The sequence below is a fragment of the Haemaphysalis longicornis genome, unplaced genomic scaffold (assembly GCF_048455015.1).
Source record: "Haemaphysalis longicornis isolate Haplotype H1 unplaced genomic scaffold, Haemaphysalis longicornis Haplotype H1 scaffold_1, whole genome shotgun sequence".
Taxonomy (NCBI): Eukaryota; Metazoa; Arthropoda; class Arachnida; order Ixodida; family Ixodidae; genus Haemaphysalis; species Haemaphysalis longicornis.
The window spans coordinates 371,598,474-371,624,753 of NW_027526203.1; the positions used below are offsets into that span (position 1 = coordinate 371,598,474).

The 26,280-nt window shown below is 48.0% G+C and overlaps 1 protein-coding gene across 3 annotated transcripts in view; it reads left to right on the plus strand.

Annotated features, from left to right (window-relative positions):
* The window catches only part of LOC144155086 (uncharacterized), a 39,921-nt gene extending 15,640 nt beyond the window's left edge, over positions 1-24,281 (plus strand). The window contains exons 2-5 of one of the 3 annotated variants that reach the window (XM_077686330.1): positions 9,664-9,837; positions 12,977-13,150; positions 20,711-20,879; positions 21,988-24,281. In XM_077686330.1, the coding sequence (XP_077542456.1) occupies positions 9,826-9,837; positions 12,977-13,150; positions 20,711-20,879; positions 21,988-22,400 (768 nt within the window). In that variant the 5' untranslated portion in view covers positions 9,664-9,825 and the 3' untranslated portion in view covers positions 22,401-24,281. Of the gene's footprint in view, positions 1-2,099; positions 2,325-9,663; positions 9,838-12,976; positions 13,151-20,710; positions 20,880-21,987 lie in introns of those variants that run through there. The other 2 variants (XM_077686331.1, XM_077686332.1) reach the window with 2 other exon arrangements.
* Positions 24,282-26,280: the final 1,999 nt, after the last annotated feature.

Genomic DNA, 26,280 nt, shown 5'->3' on the forward strand with positions numbered 1-26,280 from the left:
GCGGTTGGGGTGGTCGGTGTAAGAACACCCCCCAAAGTTTTCTGAACGGTGCATTCCGCCTCTGTCCCTTCCGCATTTAGGCCTTTTTTTCGTCCACGCTGTTCACACTCCGCATGAGTATATTAATATGTAAAAACATAATAAGAAAATTAGATACAAATGAAAAAAAATGTTTGCGTGCAGGCTATCTTTCCTTTTAGTTTTCTTTTTCTTTTTTTTGCCAGGGGCGTATAGCACCCCCCCCCCCCCCTTCCCCCGAAAAAAATTCCTGGCTACGCCACTGAGTGAAGGTGTTATGTTCCACTTCTTCGTGGCAAATAGCACTTGCAATATGGCGCGGCAGTTAATTCCCATGTAGAATTGCATGCGGGCTGATTTTAGAAATCATTTTCTGTTAGCTAAAAACTCTTTATCACTCAACCTCGTAATCGCTGGCTGAGGTTCAAGTCAAAACTACCGACCTCACTAATTCAATACATCGCAGCATCTGACCTGACCTCAACCTCACCATACCTCACATCACATGGTGAAGCTGAGGTCTATTAGAGGTTGACCTCATGGCTCGAAACCTCTCGAGGTTGTGCACCTCTGGTTGTTACACGTAACAGCGACGAATTGTTGCAACATGCTCAGACGAGGAACTTGCAAGGCGATATTAGGTTAGGCCAGGTTAGGTAACATGTTGATTTGTCTGGTGAGATTAGGTCAGACAAAGAAATATGTGATGGGTCAGCTACTGTTAGGAGAGGCCTGGGGAATTAGTTCTTGTTGTCTAATTTAGGCAATGTCTTATTGAGGACGGCACGTCAGGATAATGTAATATTAACGAGAAAAGCAAGTAATCCAACTCGGCAATAATTCTGAAAATCCCTAAGGTGCATGTCAAGTTGGCAATAAACATTTTTATGCCGTTGGTAATTCGAGGAAACGCCATTAACAGAATTCTTCAACAAATCGAGTACATTTCTTTTTCTTTATTACGCTGTTAAAAATCATTTGTCTCCAATAACTGCGAATTCTTATTGTCAGGGAGGAAAAAACGCGATATTTGTAAAATTTGGAGTGTTATCCGTGTTTTTGGCGCTGTTTACAAGAAAATGCATGCACACCCACGACTAGCTAACCATTTGTCTGTCCTGTGTATTGGGATGAGTCATTAAGGCCTCGAAAAACAACTTATGATCAGCTGCCGGGAAAAGAGCTACGCGAAATTGAACCCGCTGTCAATAAATAAATTAGATGGCCTGCTCGTTCTTCCCTATCGTGACGCCCCACATAAACACTGGTTGAACCTCTTGACGCGGCCGCGTTAAGGGATCCAGCGAGTCGTGAAGTGCAACATCGGATTTCTTGGCTCGTTCTTGGCACTTACCTTGAAAAGGTTTGAAGAGTCAATATCCAGAAAGTCAGAAGATCCACTTCGAGTCAAAAAGTACAAACAGCCAAAAAACCCATCGAGCCAATAGAGATCCAATTTTGTGCCTCTTGACTCGTTTGATCTCTGGATTCTTTGTGTCTACTCACTCGTACTCCTTCCACCACCATTTTTCGGCTGATGAACCGCACCGGAAGCATCGCACTTTTGCTGATCTTCTTGTGAAAAGGACGAAGAAAACGTGATTGAAGATTGTTGAAGTGTGAGAGTAGTGACAATGGCCTAGTAATCGTATTTACACGAGTGAAAGAAAACACGACGACGTACATGACAGCGGTGCGCTGTATGTCGGCAGAACGGCGTGTTTGCATGAATGAGTGGTAGTAGCTTGTGCACGTAGAGACGAAGAGTCAAGCGATGTAGGCGCCCCGCTCTCGTGCCGCTATCGCAACAGCGTCCACCTGTTGGATCCCACTCGGCAGCTCGGTGCAAGTTTAGGCGGGGTTAGCTTCAATCTTTCGCAGGGGCACCTTGTGACTCCGAGCACCGCTGCTTGGGCAGCATCGGGCCGCACAAACTCCTCCTCACCCCTCCTCGCACCGATATCATCCCGCTAAAATGAACCCTCTCGACGCCTGGACACCGTTGCTCCGCCTTCCGCCACTCCGGCGCCGACCTTTTCCCGCCGGCAGCACGGACAGGCGAAGGGACGCCTAGGGTGGCGCCTTGTCGTTCGAGGCGGAGAAAGAAGCTTTGGGCTCAGGAAGGCTCACGTAACGGCTGCGGTTGGACCAGACGACCAGCACAACGAAGGTGGAGTGGGGACCTGTGCTCTCATTGTTGAAGCAATCAACCTCTGCGCCGCGCACGAACGTCGTGCCAAGGCCACCTGAACCTCTCCAAAGATTACCATGCATCGATTACGGGCCGCAGCGCAATGCTGATCACGGTGAGCGAGCGGTCGCTGCCGATGGGGTCGCAAGTACAGACATGAAGGAAAGAGGTAGCGCGTTGGCCCTGCAGCTGGCCTGATAAACGCCCTCTTCGTGCCTGGAAGCACCGAGAAAACTTTCATCCATCGCCAACGAAGAACACCAATCCGCGGTTTGCTTATCGCAGCACCTGCTGTTCTTTTGTTGCAATGTTCGTTGATAAACCGGCCGTCGAATGCTTTTACTGCTGTAACTAAGGGCCACGCGGACACTGTGACATTACACTGGCCCACAGTGAACGTCGGACATCGAAGAGCGCGGGGAACAACGAAGAGCCTTTTGAGCGTTTCAATCGGACGCGCGCAGGCTCGGATATTTTGCGGCCACCTAATCGAAGTGCTAGACGCCTTTATTCGCAATGTTCTAAAAAGGTTTCAGATCTCCAAAAAAGTGTTTAACAAGAGATCCTTGTAATACGAACTAGGTGATTCAAGGTTTTCGCCTGACTAGAACAAGCTATGTGACCCCATCAGGCGGGAAACTTATTTAAGCTAGGTTGATGCAACCCGAATAGTTTACGCATCCATCCCAGGAATGCTGCTCCCCCACCCTACACAAATAATACAAAACTGTGTGTACGTGACTCATGCTTGCATTTAGGGATTAAAAACCAGCCAAGAAGACGGAGACACAAGGAAAGAAACAGACAGGACGATGCTGGACTAACAGGGCGATGTATAAACGACAGGACTAGGGAGCACTGTGCTTCTCATAACTCTTCAGACGGTGCCCATTTGCCAACCCATTGTCGCGATTGTCACGATTGTCGCTGCACACCCGTGTTTGATAAAACTGCAATCTTAGAACGGGGCCGGACCAAGTTTGAGCGTGAGATTTTAGAGGCTTTCTATATTAGGACTGCGGGACAGCAGCGCTGCATAAGCGTTGCATCTTTGAGCCTTTCTGACAAGGAATTTTCTTTTCTTGGTGGGTAATATGTGATACTTTCTTGTTTGCGTGTTGTTCGATTTTATGCATTGTCGCGAACTTTATCTTTAGTCATGTATGAAGCGATAAGTATCACTTGTTGAGTTCTGCCCATGCGCAGCTTGTGGTTGGGGGAGGTTTGTTAGTCCAGCATCGTCCTGTCTGTTTCTTTCCTTGTGTCTCCGTCTTCTTGGCTGGTTTTTAATCCCTAAATCATGAACCAACAGGCCCAGTTTTCCACGTTGCTTCGGCGCTGTAACATTAGTATTTGAGCACCGAGCCAGATGGCCTTGCTCTGTGTCATTTCTGCAAAAAATTAGGCGCTGCAAAAATATGCCTAATTTTATAAGCTGAGTTTGCACATGGGATGGACACACATTGAAAAATAACAACGAAGACGCCCCTCCAAATGTGTCCTTGTGAAAATTTTCAGCATACTTTTACCATCTTACAACTTGATTTCCGCTCTATTTTTGACGACTTAAAGCGACAACACTGGATTCGACTAGGAAAAAGCAGCGTAGTCTTCCGTCGGAGCTTATGAGGTGGCTTGTTGAACTAGTATGAAGAAAAAAAAAGTCTAGGCTTGTCCCTGTGTGCCTTCGGTCTGTGTTCATTTTTCGTGAGCTCAAAACGTCGTTATGGGATACCGACAATCCATACCGACAGTCCAAACCCGTGCAGTTCTTAGTTCTATAGTGCACCACACCTTTTCTTTTTTTGTTTTATCAATGCTGTCACTCCATGGTAGTCAAAAATAATAAAGAGGGACACAAGTAAAAACGAAGCAAAACAAGCACTCGCAGAACAATAGCACGTATACCCGATTGTTCTTTTGGCTGATGGCCGCTCTCAGTACTTTGTGTTATGTGCCAAGTGTGTGGTGCTCAGGGGCGTGGAAGAGGAGGAAGAAGTCGGTCCGGGCTGCCGGTTATCCTAGCTGCCTCGCAATTTCTTCGCTTTTTGTGCTGTTCCCAGCCTTCAACCCCTTCCTGCCTCCGCGCTGCCTCCTGTTAATCACCCGGAGACGCCCAGGCGGCGGAAACACCGCATCAAACGGCTTGCTGAGGCCGGTGAGCGGACCTTGCTGCTCGGCAGGGTGCCGCCACTGCCTGCGCTCTATGCGGCCGTAATGGACTCTTGGCCAGAGCTGCCAGAGCAGAGCTCCCCCGGGATCGAACGAGTCTGCTTCAGCTGCGTCATGCGGCACACCGGGCCCTGCAGACCCCGACTGTCCACCAGCCTCCAAAAAGCGTGCTATCGCCAATGCTCCGGACGCTGCTGCCGCTCCTGATGACAACGTGGAAGAATTGGACCAAACATTCACACCTGTCTCGTACAAGAAAAAGCGAACCACGGGAATCCCCGTCGTGTTTAAACCGGCAGAAACAGGGTGCAGTCTCTGGAGAGCCAACCCTAACGTCGTCGCAGCGGAGGTCGTGACATCGGCACAAGAAAAAGTTTTGACTCATCGCCTGAACAAGGATGGCAGCCTGATTGTCACCGTGTCATCTTTGACTGCGGTTAATCGTCTTCTCCAGGTATCAACCCTCGCTGGCACGGCGGTTGAAGCTCGAGTTCCGCAGTCATACTTGGCGACCTACGGGATAATTCAAGGCGTCCCTCTAGAATACTCGGATGAGGAGCTTGGGAGCTACCTACGTGACCAAGGAGTTCTATCTGCTCGCAGGCAAGTTTCCTACTCACGTACCGAGGACAACGTCATTGCTGAAACTCGCCGGCGATCCATCATTCTAGAGTTCAGGCCTGGCACGCCACTACCTGCACGAGTGTTCCTTGGCTTCTGCAGCTTCCCCGTAACAGAATACATGGGTACAGCCACCCAGTGTTTCAAATGTCAGAGAGGCATGGCCATATCGCCAAAAATTGCAGAGGGCCAGTACGCTGTAAGATCTGATCCGGGTCTCACTCGCATAAAGACTGCATGTGACGGGCCCAACCTCGGTGCGCTAACTGTGGCGGGCCGCATTCTGCGTCGTACGGAGCTTGCCCAAAGAAAAAGGCCGCAACTCTTGCTCGCAATGTAGAGCAAATTCAGGGCAAAGTTCCAAGTCGACGTGAACCTCCGCCGAACCCTGATCTAGTCTTTACCAGTGATATGCAATCGACGCATGACCCACCAATTCAAAGTGCATCTCCAAAAAAGTCCTATGCGGGAATAATTCAAGAACAGTCACCGACCAAAAATTCAAAAGTCCCTTCTGGTGCTAGTTCTCAGGACCGATCCTCTCCCTCTATGCGGCGCTCTCGAAGAGACCATGAGGAATCAACAAGCCCGACCGGCCAGACCGACATTGTGAACTTGCTTATTCATATATGCTTTTCGCAGCCATCAAGGCACTGCTACGGGCTAACTCTTCCTCTCGGCACTTCCCTGAGGTCGAGGCTGTTCTGGCTCTTGAGCCTCTAATAGCCTCTAGCTTCACGACGCAGCAGCGAGATGGAATATCCCAACAATGACGACTCAGCCGCCGTTCCTATTTCCGAAAGTGTCTATAAACACCCATCTCAAGGACTACAATTTTTCAGTGAAATGCCCGTGGCTTGCGTTCGAAACTTGCCGACTTTCGGGAACTATTACGTTTATACCAATTTAAATTTATTGTGATATCTGAATCTCGCGTTGGAGATCCATTTCGTTTAACGAATTATTATAGTCTTCATTCGCAACGTTTAAATGGTGTTAGCCGGCTGTTCATAGGTTTTCGCAATGATGTATCTGCTGCAGCAGTGGCCGTCCCACCTCATCAAACCGAAGAGTACGTCTGTGCGAGGACTGTAATTGGCACTCAACCATTCACATTAATTGCTGCCTACCTAGAGCCAGGGACTGCCTTCGATGCTTCCAGGCTTGAAAGTATCATCACCAGCAATCCTCCACCACACCTAATCTGCGGCGATTTCAATGCACACAACGAAATTTGGGGGAGCACACAATCAAATTCCCGTGGAGCAAGACTCGCCGAGCTGATGATGAAATATTGTATAGAGCCACTGAATGACGGCAGTGTTACGTTCCCGAAAAACGCAGCAATCAGCAGCTGCATTGATATAACGTTTGTATCAAGCCATTTCGTACGAAAATTTGCTTGGAGAACTGATTTAGAAACGCGAGGGAGCGATCACTATCCCGTTCTCATATCCTCTCACAATGCGGCTGTGCGTCGAGGTGGAAAGAGGATCAAACTCACGGACTGGGAAGCCTACACAGCCCGCGTAAATATCAGAATTACGGCGGCAACTGGAGACGACGACCTGATTCCAACCATGACCAACTGCCTTCAGGAGTGCTCCCGATCCACGGTTGAGCGTCTCAACCTGAAGCCAGACCAAGAGTATGAAAGGTTACGAGCCCTTCGCAGGCGTGCGGAACGTAAGGCACGACGGACAAAGAAATCAGAAGACGTTCGAGAGGCCCGCAGAATGTAGAGGCAGGTAAGACGCCACTTGGAAAAGCTGAGCAGACAGCGATGGCGGGACTTCTGCTCAAAACTGGACGTTCGCAAGCCTCTATCGCGAATTTGGTGCGTCGTTAAGGGAATGCGCAGCGATATTCAGCAGCTGTACCCATTCCGCCCGCTATCATTGCACGACGACATTTCATTGAAAGAGGTGGCTGGAGAGTATTGTAGGTTACTGTCTACAAGATCAGTACCGCCAACGCGCCCCACAAGTGCCCCCTCCGAAGTTCCGCTTGCGGCTTGCCCCGCCATCGACCTTCCTTTTTCCATATACGAACTCGACGCCGCAATTTCTCGTGCGAACAAACGTTCTTCACCGGGTCAAGACGAAATAACTTACTAGGCCATTTCTCACCTGTCCCATCACTCTAGATTGCGTCTCCTAGAATATTATAATTCAATCTGGCTCTGTGGCACCGTACCTCCCCAATGGAAACTAGCTAAGCTAGTGGCCATCCTAAAACCCGGTAAACCACCAACGACTTATGTCTCTTTCCGACCAATAGCTCTGCTAAGCTGTGTCGGCAAAATTATGGAGAAAATGATATTCAGAAGAATGGCCTGGTACCTTGAGAGCAAAAACCTCTATCCGCCTCAGATGAACGGCTTTCGCGAAAATAGAGCAGCCATTGACAATGTGATTGCTCTAGTTTCATCTCTGGAAGAAGAAAAACATAATGGATATGTTCCTAGTGCCGTGTTTCTAGACATTAAATCGGCATTTGATTCAGTTTTTCATGATGCCATTCTGACATCCCTTGCTTCTCTTGGGTTTGGTGGAAAACTTTACGTTTGGATTTCAAGTTACCTGCAAGGGCGACAACTTGGGCCGTCCACGCCGGACGGCCCAACTTCCTACTATATTATAGAAAAAGGAGTACCTCAAGGAGCCGTCTTGAGCCCTCTGCTATTTAACCTTACTCTTATCCACCTAAAGCGAGTACTCCCACCTGGTGTCCACGTCACACTTTATGCGGATGATATCTGCATCTGGAGTGCGTCGCGATCGCGTCGTACCACGCAGTAAAGGCTGCAGAAAGCTCTGGCAAAAATATCTGCGTACCTTTCACCGAGAGGACTCCACCTATCTTCCGAGAAAAGTGTCGCCATTGCTTTCACTCGCAAGCACATGAAACGATATCCACTGGTTCTCGGTGGCCGCACCCTGCAATATGTGCGAATCCATAGATTCCTCGGAATCTTAATAGACCGGAATCTTTCCTGGGGTCCTGAAGTGAAGAAACTCCGTACAAAAATTACCGTCATCTAAAAAATCCTGGGGTATCTCGCCGGCAGCCGCTGGGGCAGTGACTGTCGCTCTATGGTACTGCTTTGCAAAGCCTATATGTCGACGGTCTATTGCGTTACAGCCTCCCTGTCCTCCAGAAGCTCCCGCCCACAAGCAGAAAGCAGCTAGATGCGGCCAGAAACAACTGCCTCCGCATCTGCCTCGGCCTCCCGAAAGGGTCGTCGTGCCTAGGTACGATCGCTGAATCTGGCTGTCTGCCTTTGGACGTGATTCGACTCCAGGAGACTGTGCGAATACATCTGCGACATCGGCTGCACGCCAAGAGCCGTATACTAACACGCATGGTTGAAGATGGTAATTCGAGTTTTGGGCAAACACTCAGGACATTAAATGTTTTTGTTCCCTCCCAGGCACCAAAAGCAATGCCGTCTAATTTCCCACCCTGGACCCTTTCGCCCCTACATATCAGATGCAGCATCCCCGGAATCGACTCCAAAAAGAGCATGCCTCAAAGCGTACTCCTACTATTAACATTTCACCATATCAGCTGGCTGTACTCTGACGCAAACCACATCTTCACAGATGGCTCCTGCACACCTGAGCGCAGTTCCTCCGGAATATTTATTCCCTCTACTGGCCAGACGTTCTCCTATCGCCTCGAGCGTGCGACATCATCGATGACCGCCGAGCTTCACGCCATCAAGGAAGCTATACGCTACATTTTACGCCAGCAGCCAAAGCAATGGACTGTTTTCACAGACTCGAAGGCGGCTCTCCAAAACCTGCGACGCAGCGACTGCTTCACCCTACGTGAACATGCCTCTCGCAACATCACATACCTGCACCACCTTGCCAATGACGCTGGACACCGTATAACGTTTCAGTGGCTTCCCGGTCACTGTGGTGTTTTAGGAAATGAGAAGGCGGACGAAGCTGCTCGCAGGGGCCTGGAAATGCGCAATGTGAGGAAGATTTTTTTCACCACAACTATGGCGAAGGCGCTCGTTTCAATGGAACGGAACCGTCTCTGGTCCCTTCCTACGCTACATAGACCCTGAGCTCAGGATGAGGCTGCCAGAGGTACTTCCGCGCCGATTAGAGACATTATACCACCGACTTCGTCTCAACGCAGCGCTTACGAAGGCATACCTTTTTCGACTTGGTGTCACCACAAACCCTTACTGCGACAACTGCGGGTCGCCGGAAACCGTGAAGCATTTGCTGCTGGAATGCTCTGCATACGTACACGCAAGATGCAGTCTTGCGCAGAAACTAGAGCGTCTCAGCCCAGGACCAATGACCTTGAAAGTACTTCTTGGTCCATGGCCATCTCCACCAGCTCAACGCAAAGTACTGGAGTTCGACTATCTGGACGAGATTGGCGTCACTGCAGTGATTTAGAGTTTAGAAGACAGACTTTGTAATCCCACTACTCACAAACTGGGTGTCATTTTCTTGTTATTTTTCTGTCTTCTTTTATTTCTTCTCTTTCTTCCTCTTTCTTCTGCCCTGTAATCTATGGGGCCTTTTCTTTCCCCCTCCCCCTTCCCCCGCCGAGTAGCATGTCGGTGTCGCAATTCCGGCAAACATCTCGGCTTTCTCTTCTAATAAAGAGCCTTCTCTCTCTCTCTCTCTCAGGGGCGGAGCTCGCGAACAGGGGCATGGCAGCGGAGAGGAGTCCTCCGGGGGTGTAGCCACTGCATAAGTGGCCACGCCTGCGCATGCTCCCCTCGTAATTTTCGTCATTTCTTGAGGACGAAGAAACAATGTTACCACAAAAAGCAAACGCCGCGTCCACGCATGATCCATCAAGTGAGCTCTCACATATAGTCGTTCCCAGCTGCCCAGCATTCCCGTTGCGGGTGGCCGACGGCGGAAGCGCCACACACTCCCCGCTATTTTCTTAACAATTTTTCGAAAACATACTGGGATTGTATGAAGCGACGTGATGTGTATATTTGTACACACGCTTTTGTTTCGCTTTGTGATCCCGGATGGTGTTTCCGCTGAGAAATTCGAAGTCAGGCGGATATGTTTAGACACGTACTCGGGCCGCTCTGGTCGGTCGTTTTAACGCCACGTAAACGCTTCACACCGAAGCTATAGCGGTTCCTGAAAGTAGGACTGAGACGGTCGTTTCCAAAACTTTATTAATACAAAAGCAGCTTAGGGAACTCGATTTTATCGCCGAAAGCAATGAACCAAGTAATACCTTTTGGCAATTTTTTTTTCATGACCGGGAAATATGGAACATACATGGCAGCAAGCAAATCAGAGACAACGTGAAAAAGTAGTCTTTTCAATGGACCAAACTTGTATTTCGTCTACACGGCCCCTTTGATGCTAAGATTGTGCAACACGACAGCAAGGGCTGGTGCCTCGCTTTTGTCTTGGACAACTTTGGTCTCGCATGCTAAACTATACCCCAATCCATCAACCACTCGGCGCAGATCGTGTTCGTATTTGGTCTTGGCAACGAGTGGATTGCAATTACCATTGCTCAAAAAAGAAAAAAACACTGCATATCCAGGTACATGTGTAATTGCAACAGTTCTTTTAGAGCATTTACTCCCTTCTCTCCATCCCCGCAGAGGCGGGAACATGCCGGCAAACCTTTCTGCTTTTATCTTATACATGCATGTCTCTTTCTCTCTCTCTCTCTCTCTCTAGACATACACTTTCGCCAGGCTAGAATCGTGCACACACACACACACACACGCGCGCGCGCGCGTGTGTGTGTGTGTACGTGCGCTTGTGCGTGCGTGTGTGTGTATGTTGGTGCGCTTGTGCGTGCGTGCGTCTGTACGTACGGCGCATAGGATGACGAAAAGAAGCACTTTCTCAACGCTTTCGGCACACTCCCGCAGACCCTACGTAGCGCGAGAAACTGGCTGTTGCTGGGAGTCGCGTCTCGTGCCGTGCTCTCGAGGCCGAGTCTCGAGGCCGAATCACGAGCCCCGCGCGCGGTCTACATCGAAGTCGGCGTACGTGCGAACAGTGATGTGAACCCCTGGGGGTCTTCAGAGTCAAGTAGATCCGAGAGAGCCCGGCTCCTCTGTATGTGCATGTCGGCTGTCTCCCCCTACACTGAAACTGCAAATTTAGACTAACCGACACTTCCTTCCATATAGACCACAGTGCTGCTCATCAACACGAGGTCAGCACTCTAAATTTCTTTGTGTGCCCGCCGTGGCATGTTCAGCGTCCCTTGTGGGAACCGTGCACATCCGCTTACAAACGTCACGATTACCCACACGGGATGCGACCAATGGAACGGGATGCGATCAATGGAATCGTAACGAAAATGTTTACCCAACAGCGACATGAAAACAGAATTACCGAGTTTAAATATTTCAAGTTAAATGACATCCCTTAGGATTTAATAAATTCACCTTTGAGGAAAAAGGAGGAAGTTTACACACACTCGAATTGGGCACTGTTATTCTGGACCTTTATGCTGGTCTCGGAATTCACGCAGCCTCAAATTAATTGTTGATTGCGGCTGATATCTGGCAGGAAGGAGTCTTGCACCCTCATCCCACAGATATATCGAGTGGGGCGATTTCGCAGTTTTAGCTGGCCTTTGTGAAACTGTACAAGGTTGCTGCCTATTTTTGAAGACGTTTAGAAATTTGTCATATGGTAGTCGAAAACAGTGGAATAGCGATGTGTGAGCCCCTCCGCCTTCGTTTTCACAGAACGTGATGTCATGAGGGTGATCTCATCAAGTCAAGTCAAGTTTATTTGACATCAAAAGTACACATGTCAGGAGCGCGGACAAAAAGCCAACAGAAGCGGCTTGACGGGGTCTGTGCACCCTAATGTATTTATAAAACAAAAATGTACGCTTATACAAGAGGAAAAACAAAAAAATATACATGAATTTATGTTGACAAAAAAAAAATGTGTTTTTGGCAGCAACGCCTCATCGTCATCGTCATGACCCTCTCCGTAGTGATACGAGGGCAGGAATGAGCTGTGAGGTCGCTATCCGCTCCTAATGAGAGGCTGACGCATGAATACAATTACACGTCATTCCCACCTAAAAACACCCATATGTCTGCTTCGCAGCCAGGTCCACAAAGCTAACAGATATGTCTAGCACTCCCTAGGAAGTCTGCTTTTCCACAATGCACCACAGTAACCGCTCGCTGCATCCAAGGCAGCAAATTTGACGAATAATGATGACAGACGTGAGCAATCCGGCGAAAGAAATATTGCTGGTCTTGTGACAGCGCATAGTGTAAAATGTCATATCCTTGCACTGCGTAACACCACAGACAGAGCCAGATTTTTATGGTCAAATGTCCTGGGACACGTCATTGACTTACCCCTGCTCATTTGAGTGTAATTATTGGTAATTCAGGTGCGTTTCGGGGAGGCAGACACAAGGGTGTTTTTAAGAGTGCGTCGATAAACTTTACGCCTACCGCCTACAACTACTGCCTACCGCTGAAGCGTCGGAAAACGGTTTTTTTTCGGTTTCAGCATATTCCATCGTTTAATTTGTGCGAGGTGTCTCTTGGCTATGGAACTAAAAAAGTTTGCCTTAATTATGTACGCCTGGCATCCAACGAAAATTGGACAATTGAGGGACCAATTGTGGCGATCGAACGAGCAATGCAGGCCGATGACAGGACTCGGCATATGCGATTCGACTCGAAAAGCGTGGTGGGCGTTGTAACAACGCGCAGTGCAAACTTAATGGAAACTTTGCATGGTGAGATATAACGTTTTTCGGTCAACTCGTATGTGCCTGCCACTTCTATTTGTCAAATTCGTTCTCTTGGACTCGATGATTGTCATTCAGTGGCATTGCGACGAAGCAGGCCCACGGACATTTGTATAATAGCGTAGTTTTGATGTTCCATTTTTAACGCGGCATTTGGTGAGTTTGCGCAAAATAAGCTGCCATTTCACCCCAGGCACGGATTGCTTGACTTTCTCGCAGATGCCGAAGCGCTTTACCGGCAAGCTGTGCGCATTCTTGTTTCGCCATTTGGACCTCGGCACATTTGGCGAACGTCTAACGTGGATTGACCGGGATGCCGGAATCTTCCAGCTTCTTTGGAAGCACGGCAACCAATCTTCGGCGACACCCGAAGATGACTGCGTAGTCTTCATGGTGAGGCTAAACTTACCTTCTTGTGCTTGCTTGCGTCTGCGTTCCACGCTGTAAATGGCTGCAGTAAAGAGTTGACCATATATAATGCACTGATGTCCACGCTAACTTGCCGCAATGCGGGGTTAATTTCTTTTCTTCTAGCTTGATTGCACTTAGAGCTTCCCACAAAGCGTCCAACAGATCTGGCACTTGGTGCAAGTAGTCTAGCGTGGGGGATTCTTGTCGTTAACCCTGTGTTCTGCGTATGTACCGTGCTGACAGCTATCGGACACGAGCGAGGCTAGAACATTGACTTGGCATCCTTGCATATAACAGTTTGAAACGCGCAATTTTATTCTTGTCATGGCATTTTTCCCTCATGTAAGATCCCACTTTTCGGTAACTTATTTCAATGCATTTCTGCTCATAAAATAACTGTAATTACAAAAACAAAAACTAATTCAGCCAAGTGTTTTCACCCTAAGTTTTAATGTCCTTACCCAATTCTCTTAGAATTGATGGTTCTCGTTCAAACTTGGTAGGTGAGAATTGCAGGACACATAGAATTGTAAAATAAGAAGGATGTACAACGGGAGGTCAGTTTCTTTTTGTGGCCATCCCCCGCCTGCCTTTCCACATCGTGTTGGTCATGGAGCACTTGCTTAATTCTCTTCACGAAATAGCTTGCACTCTACCTTATTATTTTAAATGCATTTAGCGGAATCCAGCCCAGCTTTTAATGGTGTGTTGGTATTAGCGCAGATGTTAGAAGAAAAAAAAACTAGTGAGTATCAGTAACGATATCTAACGCATCCCGCATGGTTTCGTAAGCAGAAAGCATAATTACAGAAGCACAATTAAATTGGGGACAATGGTGCACTATTGCGTGGTAAGTTTTTAGCTGCAAGGAACGCGTCATGGATGCGGAATATAGATTCACCATCGTTTCGAAAAGTGTTAATAAGTTAAAACAGTTTTTCGTGTCCATCAGGGGGGCAAAAAATGTGGCAGAAACCACTACGCTGGTTGTCAACGATAGACAAGATCATCGTGTGTGAAACTCACGACGCAACTGTTTTTTTATAAGGAGTGAACTTTATATTGAGTAAACTCTATACGTTGTCTTCAGCTGTGAAATGGTCGATGTCACTGTCATTTTCTTGCAAATTGAAACGATCCCTTCTAAATCAGGGGTCACTGTTGTATCTGCCCCTGGGCTGAAGAGTTGTGCTGCTATAGGCGTGAGAACGCAGATTCTATTCATGTTCGCGTTGGCTGTTCTTATTGCGTCAGCAATAGGTGGGGCATGTCGGCAAAAAATTTTACCTTTGATTCGTGGACAGAGGAGCAACTGAACAAGAGAGAATGAACGAGCACGGGGGTATACGGTAGCGCTGCCTTCTCACCGCTGACAACGTTGCTAGGGGACGTCAAGTCGAAGCGGCTCTCCACCTGCCTCTACCAATGCTCCCATCGCACGCCGTCTCGCCCCCTTCCCCGGAACATGACGCCAGGCAAGGACGACGAGAGGCGCACCGCGCGGGCAAAAGCAATGGCCCGGAAGCTGGAAGAGAACCCCAGGGTCCTCTACGCGGACGCCTCGCTCCGAAAACACAGCGATCGTGCAGCGGCGGTAGTTACGTCCAGAGACCGGCTGATCGTCAGCGCGTCCCTGAAGACAACAGACCCCGCAGTTGCCGAGGAAGTGGCCGTGGCCCTGGCACTCGCACAGCCATGCGTGCACACCGTGGTCACCGACTCAATGACAGCGTACGGAAGCTTCCGCAGGGGGGTAATCTCTTCCGCGGCCCGAGCCATTCTGTCCAAGTGCAAGCCACCGGGAAGAGCCATAGAGCTCGTGTGGGTCCCGGCTCACTCGCGGGTAGCAGGCAACACCATCGCCGACTACCATGCCCGAGAAATGTCAATCCGGGCCGAGAACGAGCCGGAAGAGCTACCGCACCCGGTTACCAGCTTTCGGGACATTACCCGGATGTACCGAGAGGAGAGGCGCAGACTGCCAGAACCGCACCCCAAACTGACTAGGCAGCAACAGACGATCCTGCGTCGAGCGCAGGCGGGATCGCTTGCGCATCCCGTACTGATGAACCTCATGTACCCTGCGGAACACGATACGCTCTGTCCGTTTTGCAAAAGAGAGAGGGGCACCCTGCCACACATCTTGACAGAGTGTACAGAACTCAAGACCCCCCCTCCTTCCCTTCCCCACAACACCCCCAATCCCCAACCCCTTGAGCGATGGGAGACCTTGTTGACCAGCCCCGCCCTGCCGACTCAGCTCGCACTGACAGACAGGGGCCAGGAGCTGCTGGGAACATATGGGTCCCGTAACTAGGGAACCACCCCGTCTGGTGCCAGCGCGCACCACCGATTTCTTGGGCTCAGTAAAAGTTGATTCCTCCTCCTCCTCGCAGGGTTACGTGACTCCCGTCAGCGCGTGTTCGCGTTGGGATATGTAGTGTGCAGCCAGTGAAGCCGGTAAAAGAGGATGGAGAGGGAACAACGGCAACGAAATGTCAACACTGCATGGTGAACAACAAAAGGAGCGGCAGGCAGCCAATGCTACTGCTGCAGCGAGCGAACGTTTCCACTGAGACGGTTAGAACGTGGGAGAAACGCTGAGTTGCGGACTTCAAAAGCCGGAGCTAGGCGTGCTCATCGGATGAAGCCTCAAGTTCGCGAGGCAGAGGAGTCAGATGCTCAGGAATTCTTAAAAATTCAACAATGGCTCCTCCACTTTTTTTTTTTCTGATGGAGGTGACACAAACAGATAAAGAACAAAAGACGCCGATGTTTGCTCGGTTTCGGTACATGTTAAAAAGAAAACTCCCGGTGCTTGAAATTAATCCGTAGCTCTCCATGGTGTGCCACGTGTACGGTCCATTTTATATCGACATGCAAAAAACCAATGGAGGTTCCCATGGAGGTCGGCGCACGGCACACGCATACAACTAATAATGTGCAACTCGCATTTGACCAGCCGTTATTCGTTTCGGTTGTATATTACACGACTTGGGGTCTGCAAAAAGGGGCGCCTTGGCCTAATGCGCTAGTAGCCCCCCCCCCTTTGGCATCTCCCTTCGCCCTCTTTTTTTACCCAAAATAACCTCTCTCTCTCTCTCTCTCTCTCTCTCTCTCTCTCTCTCTCTCTCTCTCTCTCTCTCTCTCTCTCTCTCTCTCTCTCTCTCTCTCTCTCTCTCTCTCTCTCTCTCTCTCTCTCTCTCTCTCTCTTTCTCTCTCTCTCTCTCTCTCTGTGAAACATCTACTGGCGTGTTGCCAAACGCTTCCCCCGACAGTTGTCAATTGAAATGCTGTTAGTTTGGCAGTAGGTACTTCACGGTATCAAAAAGGTGACACTATGGGATTCATTTGGAACAAATCCTAGAAAGTGTTCATGCGCTTTCGCATTTAAACAGTATCATAAAACAACTTACAGCTGATCAACGTGAGTGAGACTTCATCAAACGATGAAGAAGTATTTTGCCCTTTTCCATTCGTCAGGAAGACCATCCTCGCCAGCCTTTGCCATAAGCTCGACAAATTGATCACAAATAGTTTTTGACAAGTATGATGGATGACATTTCCCCTTCCTCCCATAACGTTTGATGTACTCCCTCAAGAAAGGATCAAACTGGGCGATGGCTTCAAACACTCTCATATTATTGCCATTTCTCCGAGAACCAAAAACCTCCTCGCTGCCCTTAAACTTAAGGCTGCGCTCAGCTAGAAGCTTAATCACTACGACTACGCGCTTCATCACCTCTGTCCAGTAAGCGGTCTGAGTGGCGAGATGCTTAACCAGTTCCTTGTCAATTGTGCTGCTCAACTGAGAGCTGGCTAGCCTTGCTGCCACGCTTTCTGGTGTTCTACACTGTTTTTGTGTGCGCGAACCTCTTCTTCTCCTCTTTTCCAGTAATAAAATCTGCACGTGGTGAAAAAATTCGAGTTGCTCGAAAACAGTTTGCACAGGAAACAGTAAAGAGAGCCTTTTGACGTCGAATACATTAACAGGGTCGCTCGCATGTGTCCCCATTTGCAACCTCTCGTGCGAAAACATGAGGTGACATATAGCGTTTCTGGGCTTTGTATTATCTTTCGGACGATGAAAAACCTTCTGCCCGATTTTAAAAATACAACGGCCCTCTTTCAATGTATTCGCCCCGAAAGTTGTCAGTAATAATGTCCGGCCATTTAGCTGGGTCTGTTAGGAGAATATCGGGGCTTAGCTTTGGCTGCTGTGGGTTCAGTAGTTTGTTACCGCAAGAAGCCAGCTGATCTGTCCTCTCGAGGCACGCTTTGTAGGAGAGGAGGTGATCCGGAGACGAATTACCACGCAGGTCAGTGGGCCCTTTGAGCGTCATTTGCTGGGGCTCGTTATCAGAGTGATGTTCGGTTCGGCGATGTTTGGCGCTTGTTGATCGAAGGCAGCAGAAAGTGGGCTAGGCGGAACGTACACTTGGAGATACATGGCAGGAGTAGCATCGAGTGGCATCCGTGTTGCTTGCTTAGGAACAGAACAGGGCTTGGTTGAGGTCAGTTGCTCACAGATAGAAATGTGTCGGGTTGCTGTCCTTTGCTCAGAATACGGAGCACTAAGAGGAGTTAAGTCTTGCTACTCACCAGGAAATCGATGTGATGGTGTCGATAAGTACTCCACAGATGCACTCATGGTACTACCAGGATTTTGAAACGAAGTTGCACTGGAGCAACCACACGACTTCGCGAAAGCCGAACTCAGCAGATATTTCGTCATCTTTGGCAGCTTCTTTTCACGCTCTTCTGTTTCGAGCTTTGCCTTTCGTGTAGACGCACCCCCTTGGTGCTTGCGACAGGACATCTATTCTCTTTCCTTTCGTTCACCCGGCTGGTGAAGTGAGAGTTGGATGGTGCGCCAACTCTAGGCCAAGATGAACTCGTTGCTTCTATAAAATTGGCACCTTAACGAGACGACAGCTCTTAAGTCATCTGATTACAGTAGACTTAATGTGTCTTCTGGTGACTTTACATACTATGTAAATGATGTTTTAAACACTTCCCAACACAAGGAAGCAATACTGACCTGTCCAATCGTAACAAGTTTTCCCTGAGCCGGACAGTCCGATTGGTCGAATTCAAGATGTCCAGGCCGGTTCCAGTTGCACCAATCACCTTCTGTGCACCCGTTTTTCCCATAGTGTCCGTTGGTCTGCTTGGACCAATCACTTTCAGGCCGTGCCTTCCCTCACGTAAGTCCTGGTGTTCGCGAGGCCTGGCGCCAACGTGTCGGGAGTGCGGCTCAGGGTACGAGCTCACGCCGTCAAAGGGATCTGGCTCTTGGAGTGGTCATGAAGACAAAATGCTGAGTTTACTTTGTTCGAAAGAGTTTTATAATGCCCCCAACGCTTGTCCGGCAGCAAACGATGCTTTATACACCGAGATATTTAACAAGCCAAAATTTTATTTCTCCCGCTAGATCGTCGGTTTTGTGGCATCAGCTATGACGTATTCAGGGAATGTGTATGTTGATTGAAGCTACTGCAATCGGGGAAGCGTCTAAGCTGTCACCTTGTTTACTGTCTGCCTTGATAGACAGTGGGGCAATACCGCTCGAGGACCGCTGTCCGCAGTTGCTCCGTTTCTGACCGGATTTGTACCTGGCTTACTTTTGTTATGGTCGATAGTAATTCTTCATGACAAATTGGGTATGCTCGACAAACAGGGTCACGAAAGTGGCGATGTCGCTTATGCCAGTCGGCTAGTGTCGTGTCAGACAAGCCCAACGCGCCCGACGACTGTGCAGCTTCGGCGGCCATATATTGCGCGCCGTGCGCACCGGTGCTTCTATGTTCACGTGTTCATTCGTAACTTTCATTATTCGCCCCACCATTCTTACTGCTATAAAAATAATGTGCACTGAATTTACACCCAAATAGCTCGTTCTGCAAGCTGATAATTCCTTTTCAATTTGCGTTGGATTTTGCCGGCCTCAGCCAATCGCAATGAGCTGCCCATGATACATCATGATTTCAGTGCGGAAAAGTAGCTAGGATGTCGCATGCCTAGTCTCTATTTTCCTAATTATACGGCTTATTTGAGTGAAGTTTGGGTTAAACGTTGTGTCAGTGTTATTCTAACGCGGCAATCTTTCGAATGAACCAAAACTTGCGTCTTGTCTTCATGACCGCTTTAAAACGAATGGCTTGTCAATAAACAACATCGCCGTCGCTGTCTTCAGTTGTTTCCAAGAATGAGCTCGGCGTCTATTCGCGCCATGCAACTGGTGCCCGGCGCCTGGGCTCTGGCAATCCACTGCCATTGCCTATCGTCCGGGATTCGTCTCTGCTGTGTTCCTCTTGCGAACCGCCTCTCTCAGGCTCAACTGACCCGCCCCCTCTGCTGTGGGCATCTCGAATCTTATAACAGCCGTCAGAAGCACCGTCAACGCGTCTGAAGCGCACCACTCACAGTGGCTGACTGCCCGATGGAGTCGGGTGTCACCGAACGCTTCCGTGACCACCCGCTGCGTCTTGAACGCTTTCGCCGAGCGGCGGTTTCTGCAGTGGTCGTGGGTCCAGCCTGGCGAACGGTGTTCCTTCTGTGTGCTCAACGCGTTGCAGCGGGTGGTGGTAACGCAGAAAACAGATGCTCAAAAAGAAAGAACCCGCTGGAACGAAGTACGCAGAATGTGCCGACCAAGTCGGCAGTTCTGCTGTGGACCGCTACGTAATTGAGAGCCACAAGGGGAATACGTGTGCTCCCTACGTTCATATACTGTCCCATGGCGACAACTGACGAAACACATGCTGAAGCGGAATTATACGGGCACTTAAAAGCAGCAGCCGAGTACCGCTACAAATCTTGCTTGCTTAGCTTCGTCCCGTTTATGTGTCTTCTCGGCTGGCTGCGTGTTCGGACTCCCGTTTTTGTGACAAACCATTCCGACGTGTACAGAGCTGCAGAGACACACGAAACGAGCGTCATTCCCATGCCCGCGTGCTGTGTCTTAACCCATACAGTATTTCCTTTAATGAGCGCTCCGACAACGGGCGATCCCCTCAGCGTTTGAAACAAACAAACAGACGGCACAAGACGCGCGCCGCTTTTTGGAACCTGAACTCTCGGGTTGGGATACAAGGGGTCGCAACGAAGCTTCGGCTGTAAAGCCGCGACTCCCCGCTGCTTTCTTAGGGTTGGTCAAGCGACATTGGCGCTAGGCCGAGCCAGTGGACCTAATCGGTGGCTGATGGCCTAAACAAAGTTACGTTGACCGGGTGTCCTCGCTCTGGTTCTCTCACTTCATACATGTCACTCAGAGTTCCATTATCTGTGGTTCTATACATTAGGCAAGTTACAATAAATAGGCACTCACTTCATACGTGTCGCTCAACGTTTTATTATCTGTGGTTCCGTATATTAGGCAAGTTGCAATAAATGGGCCCCTTTATCTTGCCCTGGGAGACGAGGCCCTGGGCTGCCGCCTCCTTTGCCACCCTTCTTTAATCCAGCACTGTTTCCACAGATTGTTCGCACACCTTTTGGTCACATCGGTTCACATGTGCGTGTACCTATCTCGTCTTCCAGGAATGGCACCGTTTTAAAACCCGCGGATTGAAGGACTGCAAACCCATGGATGCCAAGCAGCGGTTCCGCGCGGCGCTCAACAAGATGAAGTTCGGCCCGCGAAAGACGTGGGAGAACGAGGCACCACCGAAGGGCTTCCAGTATCGAGTGTTCCCGAAGGAAGACCTAGGTTGGTTTCTTCTACTGTCGAGATGCTTACGTGCCAACCCCGTCTATATTGTAATTTCACGAGTGCTGTGTGTAATATGCGAGCTGCTACTGAAAGGGTTGCTAAGTGATACTGCCTCAGTGCTAACGCACATTGGGGGTGTGCAGTGATCTAAAATAGTTTGTCTTGAAGAACAATCATTATTGGGAGCCCCAAATCACAGTCACACGCCAGGTCAGTTTTTAAGGTCAGGACTGTGGTTGTGGTTAATGTGGATATCGAGGCGTATAAGGCCCGGTAACAAAAAAACTACGGTTAGATCGCAAACTTTCTGTGGAATCAACGTAACTTTTATACTGGACCTGTGTCTACGGAGAATAAAGTTTCGACCATGCTCAGACATACAGGTACTGTCATAAGTACTAGGAACAAGGCTTTTATTTGTCTTACTTAAGGGACAGCCATTACCGTTATACAGGAAACTTTTTCTATTAAGGAGGACTCCTTTAGACGCACACCAATGCAGCCAGGCAGTTTCCGGAACAAGGAATTCCTGTAAATTTACGATACCGTGTCCCAAGTACTTTTAACGGCACCTGTACGTAGGCAGCACGCTTCGTTTCCATAGCTTTCCCTTCATTGTCAAGACAGATCTCCCCGGCTCTACGCACTAAACGTTTTTACGCCCTAATCATTTAAAACAAGGAGTGAAATATGTGTGATTAATTGTTGCACCGCGAGTGACAATGTATAATACGGAGCGGAACCACGCGATCGTGTGTGTGCGTGCGCGCACGTGTGTGCATGTGCATGTGTGCGTGCGTGTGTGTGCGTGTGCGCGCGCGCATGTTTGCATTTGCGAGCTGACAGTACTTGCTGGCACAAGTATCCATTTTTTCACCATGATACTTTCAAGCCGACCGAGCAACGTACAGCGCTCCTTTGGGCGTCTGATGATGACGTCCGTTTCTTTATCACGATTACTCGGACTGCAGGCTGTCGAGGTGTCAGCCCTGCTGCCGTACAGGCCAGTAAAATACACAGAACAGTCCTTACTGATGCTGTCTGCGTTTCGGAGACTGTTAACTTGAGCATCGAGGCCTCACTTTCGTTTCTGTTTCTAACCCAGATTACCTGCTGAAGAAGCAGCGAGGCGACCAGCACGTTCCTGACTCGCCGCGATCGCCCGCGTGTTCGGACGACACGTCGGACGTGGACTCTGACATAACGGACCAGCAGGAGCCTGCAACTCCGCAACAGCCCGCAGAAAGCTCGCCTGGGCGATGGGACGAACCCTTGAACGATTTCCTTGTAAAGACTCAGCTGGGCAGCGAGGCTCCATACAGGCCTCTTACGTCGCTGGAAAAATGCGGCGAAACATTTGACTGGTATTTGTGCCATGACCAGGAGGATTCCGCTGACCTAACTGAATTTTCGTTTTTTGAGAACCACACGCTAGATCCCATTTTTCCGGATGTAACGAAATTCTTTGACCAAGACTCTTGTCCCGCTTTGTCGAATGACTCTTACGAGAGCCTGTAAGAGCTGCTTACCGCACATGTATCGTGGCGCCTCCAAAAGGGATACTGAAATTAATTAATTCAGGCTGCATTGTGGCGTTTAGCCCATGCAATCCATTATTTAGCTATTATGAGCAGGGGTTTAAAGCCATAGTTTAGCTATAATGGACGGCAGCAGAGAAAACCCCATGCGCCGTTCACTGGGGCCGCCACGGCAACCACCACAATGACGGCACACAGGTCTGCAATGTGTTTTCATGCCATAAAAGCCCTCATCTTGATATTAAATCACCTTGTATGAGGTAACAGGGGAAACAGCTGTTACTATCGCACTTTCTTCGTTAAAATACGCGTAAATGGGCCGAAAAAGTCGGAACATGACTTACGCATTCTAGTATATAATGTGGTAAGGTATCTACATAGTGTAGCAGTCTACAATTCCCTTCATTGTCCCTTCATGCAAACCATTGTGACGCCATTACGGTAGTTGGAGCGACGGCCGCCGCAAACAGTGCGTGGCGTTTTCTCTTTTGCCGCCGATTACATGCGATACATGCGAACTCCATCCATACGAACTGACGCTCCCGCTGAACGGTCACAATATGGATTGCATGTATTAATGTGCACATTGCGGTCACAAATAAGATTTCGCAAATTCACTTCAGTGACTCTTTAAAGGGGCCATGAAGACAAAGTAGAATTTTGTTCAATTTCTTTAACAAAGGCGTTTCTTTAACAAAAAAAAAAAACTGAAATTGGTGTAATTGTTATCGGGACAAACTTGTATTTTGTCTTCATGGCCTCTTTAAGAGTGCCTAAAGTTCTAAATGAAATTGCTTCATTCCGCACATTTAGCGCAGCTAGCGTGCAGTTGCATATCAGAAATTATTTACCGCTTCCCATCAAAATTCTGAATGGCTTAAGATGTCAGAAAGAGTGTTTACTTGAGGAAGCATCGCCCAAAAAGATTTTCCAGCTATTTGCCATAGAAAGCCAACTCGTTCTAAATGAATAGAAAATTCAGAAACGCTCAACGCTGTTTATATGTGAGATTGCAGGGGCATTGCATTTTATTTCAAGCTACACGATTCTATGCATGTAATTGTGGGTTTTCAGTGATTATGTCGTCTTCTGTTGTGACTGTCCGGCAGAAGCGGGTCCAGTGGTGCAAATGTGTCCTCACCACGACATTGTTCCCTCTCTGTTGCGTATGACTGAAAGGCCTAGCCAATCTACGTTTTCGGCCTTACGTATACGCTATTAGATCAATTTGAAATTGTTAAATTTTGCCGCAAGGATGAACCTAACAAAAAGCGAACGCACGTAATCTGACACAGCCTTGTTTTTATTTCACTGCATTTCTACAGAACGCGATGTATCCGCTGCTACCCATATTTCAGGCGACCTTCGCATATTTATAAAGCCTTGCTGCTGCCATGCTGCTGCCCGAGCATTGCTTCTAGGAAGCGGACGCGTTGAAGTTCCGCAACTCTTGACATGGGCTATTTTATCCAAATGCCACGGCTGTTTTGATAAATTCAGGGGAATTTGTAATAAATTGGTTCGCGTTTAGATCCAATTGAGTAGGAAAACGAGTGCGATGCTCATGCGACTTGGTTGCTGGTAATGCGCGCGTCCGCATCTTAGTGCCTTAACAATTTATGTATATGCGTACTGTGATGCTGACGAGGACGAGTCTCAGGGCGCATTTGCCTCGCATTTTAGGAAGTAGCGTTATTGTTTTCGTCCTTAGTGTATATATGTGTTGCATTGCGATATTGTGTCTTCATGCACAACTATTCTGTATCCTCATGTACAAAGTTGTTGTAGCATGTGTGTTTCTACTGCACAATTTTTGCGAATAAAAATCTCTCGATATTCGAGAGCAACTGTTTCAACGAAAGCTCTGCAATTTATTATAGTGAACCTGTAACTTCAATGTGGCTCGAAATTTTGTGCTTTTGCCCGTGCCCAGTGAACCTACCTCCCGCGCCTGATAGGGTCGATTGTGCTCGGGCGTTGTGTTGCTTTCAGGTTATGCTGGGAAGGATATGTTTTAGTTAACGCGAGGCCCTGAACAGCGAAAGCGTATACACTGAAAACAAAAAGCGAGGGGAGGGGGGGTGTGTCTGAAAATGAGGAGCTTTGCTTCATCCTTTAGTATCATGCGGGAGCTCACTCCATACATAGTTTTTTTTTTATGTCGCAATTTAATTTCACTATTTTTTGGAGATGGTTGTCGCCTTTTCAAAAGATTCTAATTAGGGATTTCATCCGCTGGGCTACACTTAGGTTCCAGGGAGTTTGGAGAAGAAGTTTACTGAAGTGCGTTATACATAAGTAAAAACACTACAGACAAGGGTCCAAAAGTCGGCGACTGTACCCGGACCCTTGATGAGTAATACAGAGGCACTAAATTTCAAAAACATTGTCAGCAACAGTGCAATATTATAAGATGCTCCAAAAAAAAGAAAAGGGTCACTTCGTTGCAAGTAAACAATCAAAACAGGAAAAAGTTCACCACTGACAAAACAAGATCGGTATATCCAATTCCTATGAGGAATAAATGAGCAAAAAAGTGACAAAATCCCAATTAACATGACAAAAGATGGTCTTTTAGGGACGGTTTAAATGACGACGCGCAAATAAATAATTTCACAGCAGATGGTAAACTATTCCTAATTGATACTGTAGAGAAAGTTGGTCCTTCTTTCGTAATTAGTTTGTACACGTGGTAGTAAAAGATTTCTGTTCGATGCAAACCTTGAGCTGTTGTGGTTAGCTAAGAAGGTGGGGTGATAAAAAAAGCAATTGGAAACACAGGGACTTGAAGAATATCAAGCTTAGATTGAGGTTAGATTGAGGATGGCTCCTGCTGATAATGCGAAAGGGTTGATTTTGAATAGGATGTCCTGATGAAATATGGCAATGATATGTGTTTCCCCAGGCTGCGATAATTTAAATGGCTATGAATGAAAATACAATAAAGTGATAAGAGAGCATCATGTGAAAAATACGGACGAGCTGTGATTCGGGCCCGAATACCATGTGCAGTTTTTTTCCTGATATGACTGATGTGAAAGTTAAATTTTAGGTTATGGTCGAGTAACACACCAAGAAAGGAAAAAGAGTTGCAAACAGCAATGAGATTAGGACCGAGTGTTAAAGACGGAATTGAGGGTATTTGTCTTTGACCAGGTTTGAAGATCATATGTTTAGTTTTTTCAGGGTTAATGTACAAACAGGTATTACGGCACCAGTTTACGATGTTCAGTAGTTCAGGGTTTAACTTAGATGTAAGGCCTGTAATGGATTTATCTGAAGATGTTATTGTGGTACCGTCAGCATATAGTACGCTATGGCATGAAGTCAAGCAATTTGGAAGATCATTAATACACAGTAGGAACAGCAACAGACCAAGTATGGACCCCTGGGGCACATCTTGATTAGTACATTTTGCATCAGAAAACGCACCATTCACGTACACAATGTACTCTTTATCTAAAAGGTAGTTCTGTAGAAACGTTTGCGTCGGGCCAGTTACTCCATAGCTTTGAAGCTTCTTAAATCAGATGTTATGATTAATGTTGTAAAAAGCTTTGGTGAAGTCCAAAAATACTGAGCCCACTATGTAGCCATTGTAGATAGGATGTTTAAATTGATCAGTTATCGAAAACAAGGCTAAGCTAGTTGAGCTTTTAGAGCGAAACCCAAATTATGAAAAATTTATTTAAAAGCTAAGGATGAATTTAGAATAATAGACGGACCGAAATTTTGTAGAGCTGGCGTATTGTTTTTCCCCTTTTTCTTTTTTGTCTCTCAAAAGAAGAAAAACAGCCGCGACTGGACATCAAACCCACGACCTTGGGCTCAGCAGCGAGCTTCTGAATAAACCTGCATGT